At 35.4% G+C, this 13,966-nt stretch overlaps 1 protein-coding gene and 1 long non-coding RNA gene across 2 annotated transcripts in view; one reads left to right on the forward strand and one right to left on the reverse strand.

Moving 5' to 3' along the window:
• LOC122673999 overlaps positions 1–7,027 on the forward strand; it is a 35,283-nt gene extending 28,256 nt beyond the window's left edge. Inside the window, exon 3 of the long non-coding RNA XR_006334863.1 lies at positions 6,753–7,027. This is a non-coding gene — a long non-coding RNA (uncharacterized LOC122673999). The remainder of the gene's footprint in view (positions 1–6,752) is intronic.
• Positions 1–13,966, reverse strand: part of RSBN1L (round spermatid basic protein 1 like) — a 79,741-nt gene that overhangs the window by 33,457 nt on the left and 32,318 nt on the right. The window contains exon 2 of the mRNA XM_043871958.1: positions 5,249–5,365. Coding sequence (XP_043727893.1) covers positions 5,249–5,365 — 117 coding nt within the window. The remainder of the gene's footprint in view (positions 1–5,248; positions 5,366–13,966) is intronic.

Below are 13,966 nucleotides of genomic sequence, written 5' to 3' on the forward strand. Positions count from 1 at the left end.
ATATATTCTATATATATGAATACATATGATACAGTCAAACAAAGTTATTATTTTTTTCATTCACAGGATGCCTGTATAACATATATCCTTCAGGATAATGTCTGAGTGAAACAAATAACTTTAATAAATTCCTAGTGAAACACTTTTTCTACCAATCATTGAATCCCTCCTGGCTTTTCTGGCATCTAGTACATTGCTATATATGAACATTTAATGAATCCACGAATACAAAGATTTCTCTCACCAACAGACTACCTGACGTTTACAGGGTTATCCCCTGTTTCCAGTTCAGTCAGTTTTTCACCGTATCCTAACCTTGAAACAAAAAGCATAAAAATTCTCTCAAGTTCACAGCAATTCTTAAAAAGGGAAAGTTTAATGTTAATAATTAACCATCTCGTCTAAAAATTCTTAAGTATGAAATGAAGGCCAAATTGGTATCACTGTGAAAAGCAAAACTAAAAATCTGCCAACATTATTGATTACACAAGTTTGCAAATTCATAAAATGCAAAGTGTTAATTTTCTCAAGAGTCTACATGTAAGTAAGTTAAAAATATAAAAACAAATTCATACTTGCTACCCAGGTATAAATGATCAAAACATCAGATTCAGTTAATATCTTAGGAACAAAATTAGTAATGAAAAGTTAAAATAGAGAGTTAATCAAAATGAAAGATATAAAGAGGTTTATATACGTAAGTGAAATCCAAATGAGTCGAGGAAAAAAGACAGTAGTGAATTAAAACAGAGAACTTAAATAAAATCAATAATAAAAAAAAAACAGGACTTAAAACAGTTTAACTGTTATAGGTATAGTTAATAACTTAACTGGAAATACATGTAAAATTGCACAAATTAAACAGCTTGCCAATACAAGCAGAATTTCATTTGAATGAAAATATAACCTTGATACCCAATTAATTTACATTTAATACATTTTTTAAGTTAAAATAGAAAACATTCAGAATACATGTTACATTAAAATAAAACAGGTACAATAGTTTCTTTCTTAGTTATAGATGAAAATAGTTGTAGTATAATAGAAACTGAGAAACGCTAACTAATAGCAAATTAGTCAAAAGATTATTATATTGAAAATCAAGTAATTAAACTTACATGACAAATTATAATTAAATACTAAGGTGAGCACCATGAACAGAAGAGAGTTAACATAAAATGCCTGAGAGTGCTATCCTTAGAAAGGCCTGCTTGCAAGGCTGGCCCTTGGTTGGCACCTGAGAACTTGTATTTTGGGAAGGTTACTACTATTCTCTGATAAAAGTGGTTCATTGTGCCTAAACTGTTTCTGCAAATAATATGGTTTACATCGAACACCTGTTTTCCTTCTGGGAGCCTTGGATTTTGCTACAACTAGACAGAGGGTGCCTATGTGACCAGTTCCCAACAGAAACCCCAGCTACTAAGTTTCTACTGGGCTTCCCTGGTAGACAACATTTCATATATGTTGTCACAATTCACTGCTGGAAGAACTAAGTGCATCCTGTGTGACTCCACTAGGAGAGGACTCTTGGAAGCTCGCACCTAGCTGCCTCCAGAAATTGCCACATGTGCCTTTTGTCCTCACTGACTGCACTTTGTATCCTCTACCGTAAGTCACAGCCATGAGTACAATCTTAGGCCCAGTCCTGTGAGTCCTCCTAGCAAATCATCAAACCTGGGGGTGTTCTTTGGGACCCCTCCCCTCCAATGGATACAAATAAAATGTATCTGTACATCAAACGCTAGCCTTTACTAGATAGATTTTTAAGTTTTATATAATGCATTTCCTGTCTTGGAATGATGCATGAAACGCAATAGATATATATGTAGGAAATTTTTAAATACTTAAGGCGGTAAGACTATTTTGAATATTAATGTTCTTCTCTTATACTAAATGGTATTTAAAGTATATATTTACTCTAAATTCATAATTCTTCAAACAGAGCCCAATACATCAGAACTACAGTGTTTTATTAGAGGATCCTGGTAAATACCCCTAACAGAAAGAATTGTTAAGTAATTTGGACCCTCAAAAAGTATAGAAGTGTAGTTGATGGGAGACCCTCCCCTTGAAGATCCGTACAGTATATTTCAAACACACATACCCCGCCCCCTCCCCACATGCACAGATAGTCAAAGAGAGAATCAGACACAAAGATAAATGGAGATATACACACAGCCAGAAGAGACACTCTGATAGAGACAGGAAAAAAAAATCACAAACACAGATAAAAAAGAAAATCGAGTATGTGTTACTAATGGCAAGTTATTTTTAAAAAATCTTTAAAAATTACAAAATCACTAGAATTAATTCCCATTCCTAACCCTAGTATATTTTGAGTGTTAATAAAGGTTGCCAGAAACACTGGATCTGATTTCATATTTAATATGGAAAGTAATATACATAATTTCATTATCATACACAGAAACAAAGTAGTAATTAGCTTAGCTGTTTTCGGCCTGTGGTCTCTGGGAATGACTTTCCTTTTACGCACAGCAACATTTTCACTCTTCCTTTCAAGAATTACCTAGCCCTGACCTTTACTACACTACTAATAACCTTGAACATTGGCTTCTTTTAATGCCCTTTTCACCTGCTCACCATCAAGCTCCTTGATATGCTATAATGACAAAATTTACTCTCAAAAATACTATACTGGTAACATCCATGTTCTTACACCTTTATCAACGAAGAACATAAAATAACTGGAACACCTAAGTATATTCAGAAAAAGTAACTGGTAGACATTAGAAATAAAAAATGAGCTAAATAAGTTTATGTTTCAAATTTATTTGTTCCTTTAAACTGTTTCTGATAAAGCAAACTCCTATTTTATCAGTGAAAAAAATTTATAAGATTTGTCCATTAATAACACCTTTCTGCTATGTATGTAATCATATCATATATACATCTCTAGTCATACGTGATGCAGCTTTAATGAAAATCTGGAGGAAATAAGATTGGTGTGGAGAAAGAGTTAGCATCTATTTCAGATATTCAAGGGTCATCACCCACTCCATGCCTGTGTCTGCCCTGCAATGTTGGCATCATCAGAAAGAGAAACTTATAAAGGGAAGAAAAGTCAAAAACCATAAAATGGGGCACAAGGCAGTAAAGAACAGCATACTTAACTCCCCCAACCTAATTGATTTTCTTGTTGCTTCAGGACACCAATAACAAAGGATGCCTTTCCCTGATCATAAGGCTCACTCGGTAAATGGCTGGCCACACAAGCGGGACAAACTGTGCTGGATAATAACAACAGCTAGTACTTACTCACTGCTTACCATGGGACAGGCACAATCTCACAAGTTAATCATGTTTTTATTCATTTAATTATCTACATACTACCTGTGGCTCAGCTGGTAAAGAATCCGCCTGCAGTGTGGGAGACCTGGGTTCGATCCCTGGGTTGGAAAGATCCCCTGGAGAAGGGAACGGCTACCCACTCCAGTATTCTGGGCTGGAGAATTCCATGGACTATACAGACCATGGGGTCACAGAGTCAGACACAACTGAGCGACTTTCACTTTCAGTTTTTTTTACCCTCCGAGGAGAGATAAGTTTTCTCATTGTTTTTAATCACAAGAGTTCATCTTTCGTACATGTTAACAAGAAAGATTCATATCTATTTATTGAATATCTGTGGACTAGACACTGTACTTGGTACTTCCCCTATACTTAACGTCATTTAATCTCCACAACCCTGAAAGGCAGTAATTATTATTTACCTCCATTTCACAGTAAGTATATTTTCCTATGTCATCCCAGAGATCAATTTATTTCCAAATCTCTTTTATTCCCTTTTATCATCACTAGGGTTCAGTTTAGCTTAATTATCTCTTAAGCTTTTCATTTATTTCAAAATCAAGGTTACCACTGTATATTACTAGAAAAATCTCCACTTTTTAGGTTATTTAAAATTCTGCTTGCATATGTAATTTTGAGGTTCACATACTTCACATTAATGGTATGCAAGGAATTTAACATTCAACCAAGTGATAGGAAGTTACAACACTGGACACTCAAATGAATAATAAAATGACTATGTGACTAAAGCAATTTAAAAAATGACTACACCAATATGGTAAAGAAAAAAAAACATTTCAAGTGTGAATCATAAGCTGCTGTACAGCCCTAGCGTGATTATATTCAATTTCTGCCTCAAAATTTGTTCTGTTTGGACAACACACATCAAACACACTGGCAAAGAAACAAAACGAAAGGACCATGAGCGTTAACCAAGCAGTCACCAACTTTAGCTCTGTGATGTTTCTTCAGGGTCAAAAGAATTTTTTAGAAAATAAAGTTCTGACAAGTAGAAAATAAGAGCTTAGCCAAAGTACATCAAAGAACATGTGGAAACAGGACAAAGAGTTAAATGAAATCATAGAATCTAAAAGTCTATGTACCTTAAATTATGTAATTAACCAGTTATTTCATTGCACCTACAGTGCTATGGACTTCTCTCCCTTACGTAGACAGAAAGGCTTATGCACATGCAAATTCAACATGAAATTAATAAAAGTCAACGTGTTATGATCAACAAATTGCTGACTTGATGAGGCAGTTAATGAATTTGCCAGCTATCAAGCAAGCAAATGCCACTGATTCTTCTTACCTTTCTATCTGAGTGAATTTAAAACTATCTTTCTATCACAAATTCTCTCTCGAAGAGTTCATATTTATTGATAGGATCTATATTATTACCTAACCATCCACCCCCACATAATAACTGAAACAGTTATAATGAGAAAAAAATAGGAAACAAAAAGAGGATATTCTTAAGCATGCAAGAAACATACAGTAAAACAGAACATCTTGTTATTTAGCTCAGAGTAAAATGCTCCTTCTAAACTATGCATAGTGATTATCATCAAATATTGGTAAGATCACCACCTCTGCCATACCTCTCTATCGTGGTAAATACTGCTTTAGTCTTTTCTTTTGGATTATCCAAATATCGATAAACTAGTAATGTAAACACAGAATTATATAACCTACTTTTATATAATTCAATAATAATTACCTTTACTACTTCCAATAACTCACTAAATAAATATGCTAAAGACATATTACTATACAGATTAGAAAAGTCCACTATTAACTTTTCATATCTTGACCACAAATGTTTATTCTCAGTGAAATTCAGCACCAAGTAACATTTCTTATTTTAATCACTAAGCCAATAAATATACTGAACAATGTAACATCGTACAACTGAAATCACTTAATATAAACTTACTTTTCAGCAAAATCTTTACTTCTCCATTTTCTTTCTTGATCTCATTCATTACTTTATGCTTCTTTTTTTCTCTCTCCTTTTCTTTATCTCTCTCTTTAATTTTGTCTTTGATTTTATCTAAAAGACAAAATAAATACTTCAAAACATCTTACAACTTTATTTTTTTCATGAACTACAATGCAATTTCTCAAATTACAATACACCAAGGAAATCAGAAAGAACAACAATTACACCTTTTTTTCTTTCTCTAAGTTTTTAGGAAGTATTTTTAAATTTCCTTTCATATATTAAACACTGGAATATATACATCATAAGCTGTCAAAATGTATCATTACAAATTTTATTCTACAGATTATTCTTCACCTACTTCATTTCCAACACAACATCAGCCTAACTTCAAATCACTTAAAATAATTGGCTAACTTTAATCAGAAGAGTAAACTACAGTGTAAAAAGGGCTAGTTTTGAAGTTGGGCATACTGGTTAACACAACACTGGAAAAAATACTCATTCTCAATGGCCTAATGTTTAAAATGATGGATGATAAATTTTCATAGGTTACACCAGGGCTAAATGAAGGAAGATATAAAAAGACTACCCAGAGTCTGATATATATACGTATATATATATATACACACACATACATATAAGACTAGATGTTAAGTTTCCTTACCCTTGTATCTTTTAAAAAAGACATGACTGACTTGGCTAACTAGTGATACTATGATATTAAAATAAGGCATATAGGAACTCAAAGAATCATTGGTCCACATTCTAAAATTCAAACTTTGTGTCTGCAAAATTATTTGATGTCCTTTTGTAATTCTTGTTTATTCAATCAAGCTCCTATGCACCCAGCAAAAACAATGTAGAGGAGAACTTTAAAATAGTGATGAAGTCCTTGTCCTCAAAAAGCTCACTACAATTACAAAGTTATGACACAAAACTTCACACAAAACTGCAAAACATCCTGCAGCAGCCAAGATTACACACCACATGTGCCAATGGCATCATTTCTTCAAATCCCTTCATACTTCTCCTTCTATAAATACTACCCTAAATTCAGGTCTTAGTCATCTAATGTTTATTTAGATTACTGTCTAGATCAGTTTTGTTAAATAGAAATATAAGGGTTACCACATAAGTAAATTTGCATTTTTTTTCAGTAAATTTACATTTTTAGCAGTCACATTAGAAACAAAAGGAAGCCAGTGAAATTAATTTTATTAATATATTTTTCAACAGGGAACCAATACTAAAAAACTGTTATTGAGATATTTCACATTCTTTTACTCATAATAAGATTATAAAATTCAGTCTACAGTTTACATTCACGGCACATCTCAATACAAAGTAGCTCAACATTAACTGTTCAATAGCCATGTAAGACGAAGGGCTACCGTACTGAACCACTCTCTAGACTACTAAAATAGATAATTCCTAAAAAACATTAAATCTATGTACTTAACAAGTATTTTAAAACGTATTAATTTTAAAAATACAGATTTGAGGACTTCCCTGGTGGCTCATTGGTAAAGAATCCACTTGTCAATCCAGGAGATAACAAGCTTCATCCCTCATCTGGGAAGATCCCACACGCCACGGGGCAACTAAGTCCAAATGCCACAACTATCGAGCCTCTACTCTAGAGTCGGGGAGGGCAGCCCCTGAAGCCTGTGCACCCCAGAGCCCGTGCTCTGCAACAAGAGAAGCCACGGCAATTAGAAGCCTGTGTGCCGCAACTACAGAAAGCCCACACACAGCAACAAAGGCCCAACATGGCCAAAAATAAATACATAAAACCATCTTTTAAAAAGAATCAATGTCTTTTCCAATGAGTCGGCTCTCTGCATCAGGTGGCCGAAGTGTTGGAGCTTCACCTTCAGCATCAGTCCGTCCAGTGAATATTCTGGGTTGATTTCCTTTAGGATGGATTGGTCTGATCTCCTTGCAGTCTTTGATGAGTCTTTTCCAGCATCACAGTTTGCAAGTATCAATTCTTCAGCACTCAGCCTTCTTTATGGACCAACTCTCACATCCACTAAACGACTACTGGGAAGATATAGCTTTGACTATATGGACATTTGTGGGCAAAGTGATGTCTTTACTTTTTAATACACTAAGTCTGCCATAGTTTTTTTTTCTAAAGAGCAAGCATCTTTTAATTTCATGGCTGCAGTCACCGTCAGCTTTATTTTGGAGCCCAAGAAAATAAAGTCTGACACTGTTTCCATTATTTCCCCATTTATTTGCAATGAAGTGACAGGACCAGATGCCATGATCTTCGTTTTCTGAATGCTGAGTTTTAAGCCAAGTTTTTCACTCTCCTCTTTCACCTTCATCAAGAGGCTCCTTAGTTCCTCTTTGCTTTCTGCCATTAGGGTGGTTTCATCTGTGTATCTGAGCTCGTTGACATTTCTCCCTGAAATCTTCATTTCAGCTTGTGATTTACCCAGCCTGGTATTTCAGATGATATACTCTGCACATAAGTTAAATAAACAGGGTGACAATGTACAGCCTTGACATACTCCTTTCCCAATTTTGAACCAGTCCATTGTTGCATGTCTGGTCCTAACTGTTGCTTCTTGACTTGCATACAGTTTTCTCAGGAGGCAGGTAAGTTGGTCTGGTATTCCCATCTCTTGAAGAATTTTCCAGTTTGTTGTGATCTACAGTCAAAGGCTTTAGCATAGTCAATGAAAACAGATATTTTTTCTGGAATTCCCTTGCTTTTTCTATGACCAAATGGTTGTTGGAAATTTGATCTCTGGTTCCTCTGCCTTGTCTAAATCCAGCTTGAAGGATCTTGAGTATTACTTTACTAGCATATGAAATGAGTGCAATTATGCAGCAGTTTGAGCATTCTTTGTCATTGCCCTTCCTTAGGTTTGGAATGAAAACTGACCTTTTCCAGTTCTGATATATGCTCATATACAACTTGTTCTAAAATTCTAGAGTTGATTAAATTGTTCTCATACTTCAGATTACCTCACTATTCTTACTTTTGATGTTTTAAAATCCTTGAAATCATATAATAGACTGTCATTCAGCCATAAAATGTCAGCACAAATAGCTGGAGCCTAGACACATATATAAGTTAATATTGCATAAGTAATCACACTTTTTAAAAATGAACTAGTTACATATCATTTAAAATCACAACTGAAGAAAACAGTTATCTGAAATGTCTCCACTTTTTTTTCCAATTATCCCTAAATATTTACTAACCTAAATGTATTATTTCAATAACTATTAAACTTTTAAGTTTATTAAAGTATAATATACATACAGAAAAAAAAAAGCATTAAGTACCATAAACCACTCAATTTTCACAAAAATAAACAGCACCCAGTTCCCCTGTGTTCCCTTCAGTCTTTACGCAGCGCTAAGGGTAACCATGAGCCTGACTTCTAACCCCAAAGATTAAAACAACTATAGAATTTTAATGGCAAATAAAGAATATGAGCTGTAAATCTACAACAGAATATATTTTTGCAGAATAAAATTAAACTAGTTTCTCAGGAAATAAAACTGTAATATAGCATGATCCAATTTTTATAGGCTTTATTTATGAATATATTTACTTACAGATTTTTTCTTTTTTTTTTTAAGTAGTTTTAGGTTCAAAGAAAAATGGAACAGAAGGCAAAGAGATTTCTCTACCTACCTCCTGCCTCTACAAACCACAATTTTTAAGAATTTATAATTAATATACACACATTCAAAAAACAGACTGAAAGATGATAATGCAAATTAACAGCCATTACTTTAAAGTGGCAAAAAGTTTCTAAGTTTCTGCAGTAGGAGTGTATCAGTTGTGTAATATAGGAGATAGCAAGAGTGAACATTGACATTTTAGGAATCAGTGAACTAAAATGGACTGGAATGGGCAAATTTAATTCAAATGACCATTATATCTACTACTGTGGGCAAGAATCCCTTAGGAGAAATGGAGTAGCCCTCACTGTCAACAAAAGAGTCCGAAACGCAGTACTTGGGTGCAATCTCAAAAATGACAGAATGATCTCTGTTTGTTTCCAAGGCAAACCATTGAATATCACAGTAATCCAAGTCTATGCCCCAACCAGTAATGCTGAAGAAGCTTAAGTTGAAAGGTTCTATGAAGACCTACAAGACCTTCTAGGACTAACACCCAAAAAAAGATGTCGTTTTCATCATAGGGGACTGGAATGCAAAAGTAGGAAGTCAAGAGATACCTGGAGTAACAGGGAAATTTAGCCTTGGAGTACAAAATGAAGCAGGGCAAAGGCAAACAGAGTTTTTGCCAAGAGAACGCACTGGTCATAGCAAACACCCTCTTCCAACAATACAAGAGAAGACTCTACACATGGACATCACCAGGCAGTCAATACTGAAATCAGATTGATTATATTCTTTGCAGCTAAAGAGGGAGAAGCTCTATACTGTCAGCAAAAACAAGACTGGGAGCTGACTGTGGCTCCAATCATGAACTCCTTATTGCCAAATTCAGACTTAAATTGAAGAAAGTAGGGAAAACCACGAGACCATTCAGGTATGACCTAAATCAAAATCCTTACAATTATACATTGGAAGTGATAAATAGATTCAAGGAATTAGATCTGATAGACACAGTGCCTGAAGAACTATGGAGAGAGGTTTGTGACACTGTACAGGAGACAGTGATCAAGACCATCCCCAAGAAAAGGAAATGCAAAAAGGCAATATGGTTGTCTGAGGAGGCCTTACAAATGGCTGACAAGAGAAGCAAAAGGCAAAGGAGAAAAGGAAAGATATATCCATTTGAATGCAGAGTTCCAAAGAAGGGCAAGGAGAGATAAGAAAGCCTTCCTCAGTGATCAATGCAAAGAAATCGAGGAAAACAATAGAATGGGAAAGACTAGAGATCTCTTCAAGAAAATTAGAGATACAAAGGGAATATTTCATGCAAAGATGGGCACAATAAAGGACAGAAATGGTATGGACCTAACAGAAATGGAAGATGTTAAGAAGAGGTGGCATGAATACACAGAAAAACTATACAAAAAATATCTTCATGACCCAGATAACCACGATGGTGTGATCACTCACCTAGAGCCAGACATCCTGGAGTACAAAGTCAAGTGGGCCTTAGGAAGCATTACTACGAACAAAGCTAGTGGAGGTGACAGAATTCCAGTTGAGCTATTTCAAATCCTAAAGATGATGGTGTGAAAATGCTGCACTCAATATGCCACCAAATTTGGAAAATTCAGCAGTGGCCACAGGACTGGAAAAGGTCAGTTTTCATTCCAGACCTAAATAATGGCAATGCCAAAGAATGTTCAAACTACCGCACAACTTCACTCATCTCACACGCTAGCAAAGTTAATGTTCAAAATTCTCCAAGCCCGGCTTCAACAGTACGTGAAACATGAGCTTCCAGATGTTCAAGCTGGATTTAGAAAAGGCATAGGAACCAGAGACCAAATTGTCAACATCCGCTGGATCATCTAAAAAGCAAGAGAGTTCCAGAAAAACAACTACTTCTGCTTTATTGATTATTCCAAAGCCTTTGATAGTGTAGATCACAATAAACTGTGGAAAATTCTGAAAGAGATGGGAATACCAGACCACCTGACCTGCCTCTTGAGAAATCTGTTTCCAGGTCAAGAAGCAACAGTTAGAACCAGACATGGAACAACAGCCTGTTCTCAAATTAAGGAAGGAGAACGTCAAGGATGCATATTGTCACCCTGCTTATTTAACTTATATGCAGATACATCATGTGAAATGCCAGGCTGGATGAAGCACAAGCTGGAATCAAGATATCCAGGAGAAATATCAATAACTTCAGATACGCAGATGACACCACCTTTATGGCAGAAAGTGAAGAGGAACTAAAGAGTTTCTTGATGAAAGTAAAAAAGGAGAGTGAAAAACCCAGTTTAACACTCAACATTCATAAAACTAAATCATGGCATCTGGTCCCATCACTTCATGGCAAATAGATGGGGAAACAATGGAAAACAGTGACAGACTATTTTTTCGGGCTCCAATATCACTTCAGATGGGGACTGCAGCCATGAAATTAAAAGACGCTTGCTTCCTGGAAGAAAAGTTATGATCAACCTAGACAGAATATTAAAAAGCAGACATTACTTGGCTAACAACAGTCCATCCAGTCAAAGCTATGGTTTTTCCAGTAGTCATGTATGGATGTGAGAGTTGGACTATAAAGAAAGCTGAGTGCCAAAGAACTGATGCTTTTGAACTGTGGTGTTGAAGAGGACTCTTTGAGAGTCCCTTTGACTTCAAGGAGAGCAAACCAGTCAATGCTCAAGGAAATCAGTCCTGAATATTCAGTGGAAGGACTGGTGCTGAAGTTCCAATACTTTGGCCACCTGATGCGAAGAACTGACTCAATAGAAAAGACCCTGATGCTGGGAAAGACTGAAGGCAGGAGAAGCCGGTGATGGAGGATGAGATGGTTGATTGGCATCACCAATTTGATGGACATGAGTTTGAACAAGCTCTGGGAGTTGGTGATGGACAGGGAAGCCTGGCGTGCTGCAGTCCCTGGGGTTACAAAGAGTTGGAGACGACTGAGTGACTGAACTGAACTGAATACACAAAAAGGGGGTCTTGGAATATGCCCTCAAGTACAGTATTAAATAGTTCAAGAAAAAGTAAGGTGTGACGTCATTATATGAAAGACACCTATGGAAACAAAACAATGACAAAGTCAAGACATTAAGAGTGACTGACAACATAACTGCATTTACTGCCTATCCTATACCCTCAAAACAAAGGAAACAAAAACAAATAAGCCTATATATACATAGCAGAAAAGCATTTTTGTGGCATAACTGTTGTCGGTACATGCACATCTATCTCAGTCTCGACCCCACTCACTCTTCGGAGAAATTTTTGCTTCCTGTCAGAGCACATCCTTTTTCAAAACCCAACTTAAAGTACATTCATTAAATTTTCTGTAGTCATGTTCCAGATAGTATAAAGATGTATGTTAGGTATTTGCTTGTTACAGGCAGACATGTAAGAGCTATGATTAAGTGGGAAATTCACAAGCTCAGGAGACCCGGGTTCAAGTTTAAGCTCTATAACCCTGATAACTAACATACTTTCAGATCTCCAGCTTCAGCTGTAAGATGGAGTTTAGGTAAGATTAAATAGAAGTCTATACAAAAACATTTTATAAAATATGCCTTATACATACAGACTATTATTATCTATCTACCCATACTACTGAGGTATAATAAACATTTTGGGCCATAACAATTGAGAACTCCACCATCTAAACAACCTCAAGTCTGCTGCTACTACACAGTAATGCATTTTTATTTATAAAGGCCACTTCTAGGTCTTTCCACACACACACAAAAAAAGACTCCCTGGCATCTAGTTTACTGAATAGGTTGTTCTTTTTTTTTTTTCCATTTATTTTTATTAGTTGGAGGCTAATTACAATATTGTAGTGGTTTCTGCCATACACTGACATGAATCAGCCATGAATTTACATGTGTTCCCCATCCCGATCCCCCCTCCCATGAATAGGTTGTTCTTTAACGATCATCATTCTTAAGTTTTTATTTGTTTCCATGACCAAGAATTTGTACAGTTTTAACCTTCAGGGTTTAATCTAAGGCTTGGAAAGAATTTCTAGCTCAATTTCCTGTCACAATTCTTAGAATAAAAGTAAGAATTATTCCATCGTAAGAACAACAAAAGTATGTGTTTTGAAAAGTCCAATTTAACATAAGGACAAGTTTTATTTTAAAATAAAAAGGGGGATACAGGACAGATGGAACACAGATGCTAAGAGACCCACAAAAACAATTTAAATCTAAAGAGGCCAAAGGAATATAAGAATGAAGGGAAAAAGAAGGAGTAAGTAAGTCATTACAACTCACAACATACTATAAATTATGTATGTGGGAAAACACACATGGGCTAAAGACAGATCTCATATGGAAAAGTTAAGACATGAAAAGGAACGCTAACGAAAATAGTTTCAAACAAAATATAAATGGAATTCATCAAACATATGATCAACTTATGATTTAGTAGTGTAAACCATATATGCAGCAATGTATAATAACATATATTTCATTCACCCAATACATTTCTATTGAGCACTTATGTGTAAGAGGCAAAACAATTCTAGTGCTTGACTAAAGAACCTTAAAACTGATAAGGTATCAGTTGATCCTTATGTTAAGCACCACTCTGGAAATAAGTCTTTTTTTTTTCAAGCTTTTATTCAATTGTCACAATATTGTTTCTGTTCTACATTTTTTGGCCACAAGACATACGGGAACCCAGATCCCCAATCAGGGATCAAACCCACAGCCCCTGCAATGGAAGGTGAGGTCTCAACCACTCGACCTCTAGGGAAGTCCCCTGGAAACCAGTTCTTAAATAATAAAATAACTGTTTTCATCTGGTTATAATAAAATTCAATAGTCTCCACAAGCATTGATGTTATTATGATAATGTAGGGATGAAAATACACACATACACACACACAAATATTACATGAACTGCTCCAGTAAGAAAGCAAAACTTAGAAAAAGCACTGTGAATACCTTTAAGAAACTGATCAAATGTATCAACAAGCCATTCACCTGGAATGGTCAGAATTAATTCACAGATTTCCAGATAACACACGACTGCCACCTGCTATAACAGTTCTAATTACATTTCTACATACATCACTGCTTTCAAAAATACAAGACATTT

This window comes from Cervus elaphus, chromosome 18 (genome assembly GCF_910594005.1).
Source record: "Cervus elaphus chromosome 18, mCerEla1.1, whole genome shotgun sequence".
Taxonomy (NCBI): Eukaryota; Metazoa; Chordata; class Mammalia; order Artiodactyla; family Cervidae; genus Cervus; species Cervus elaphus.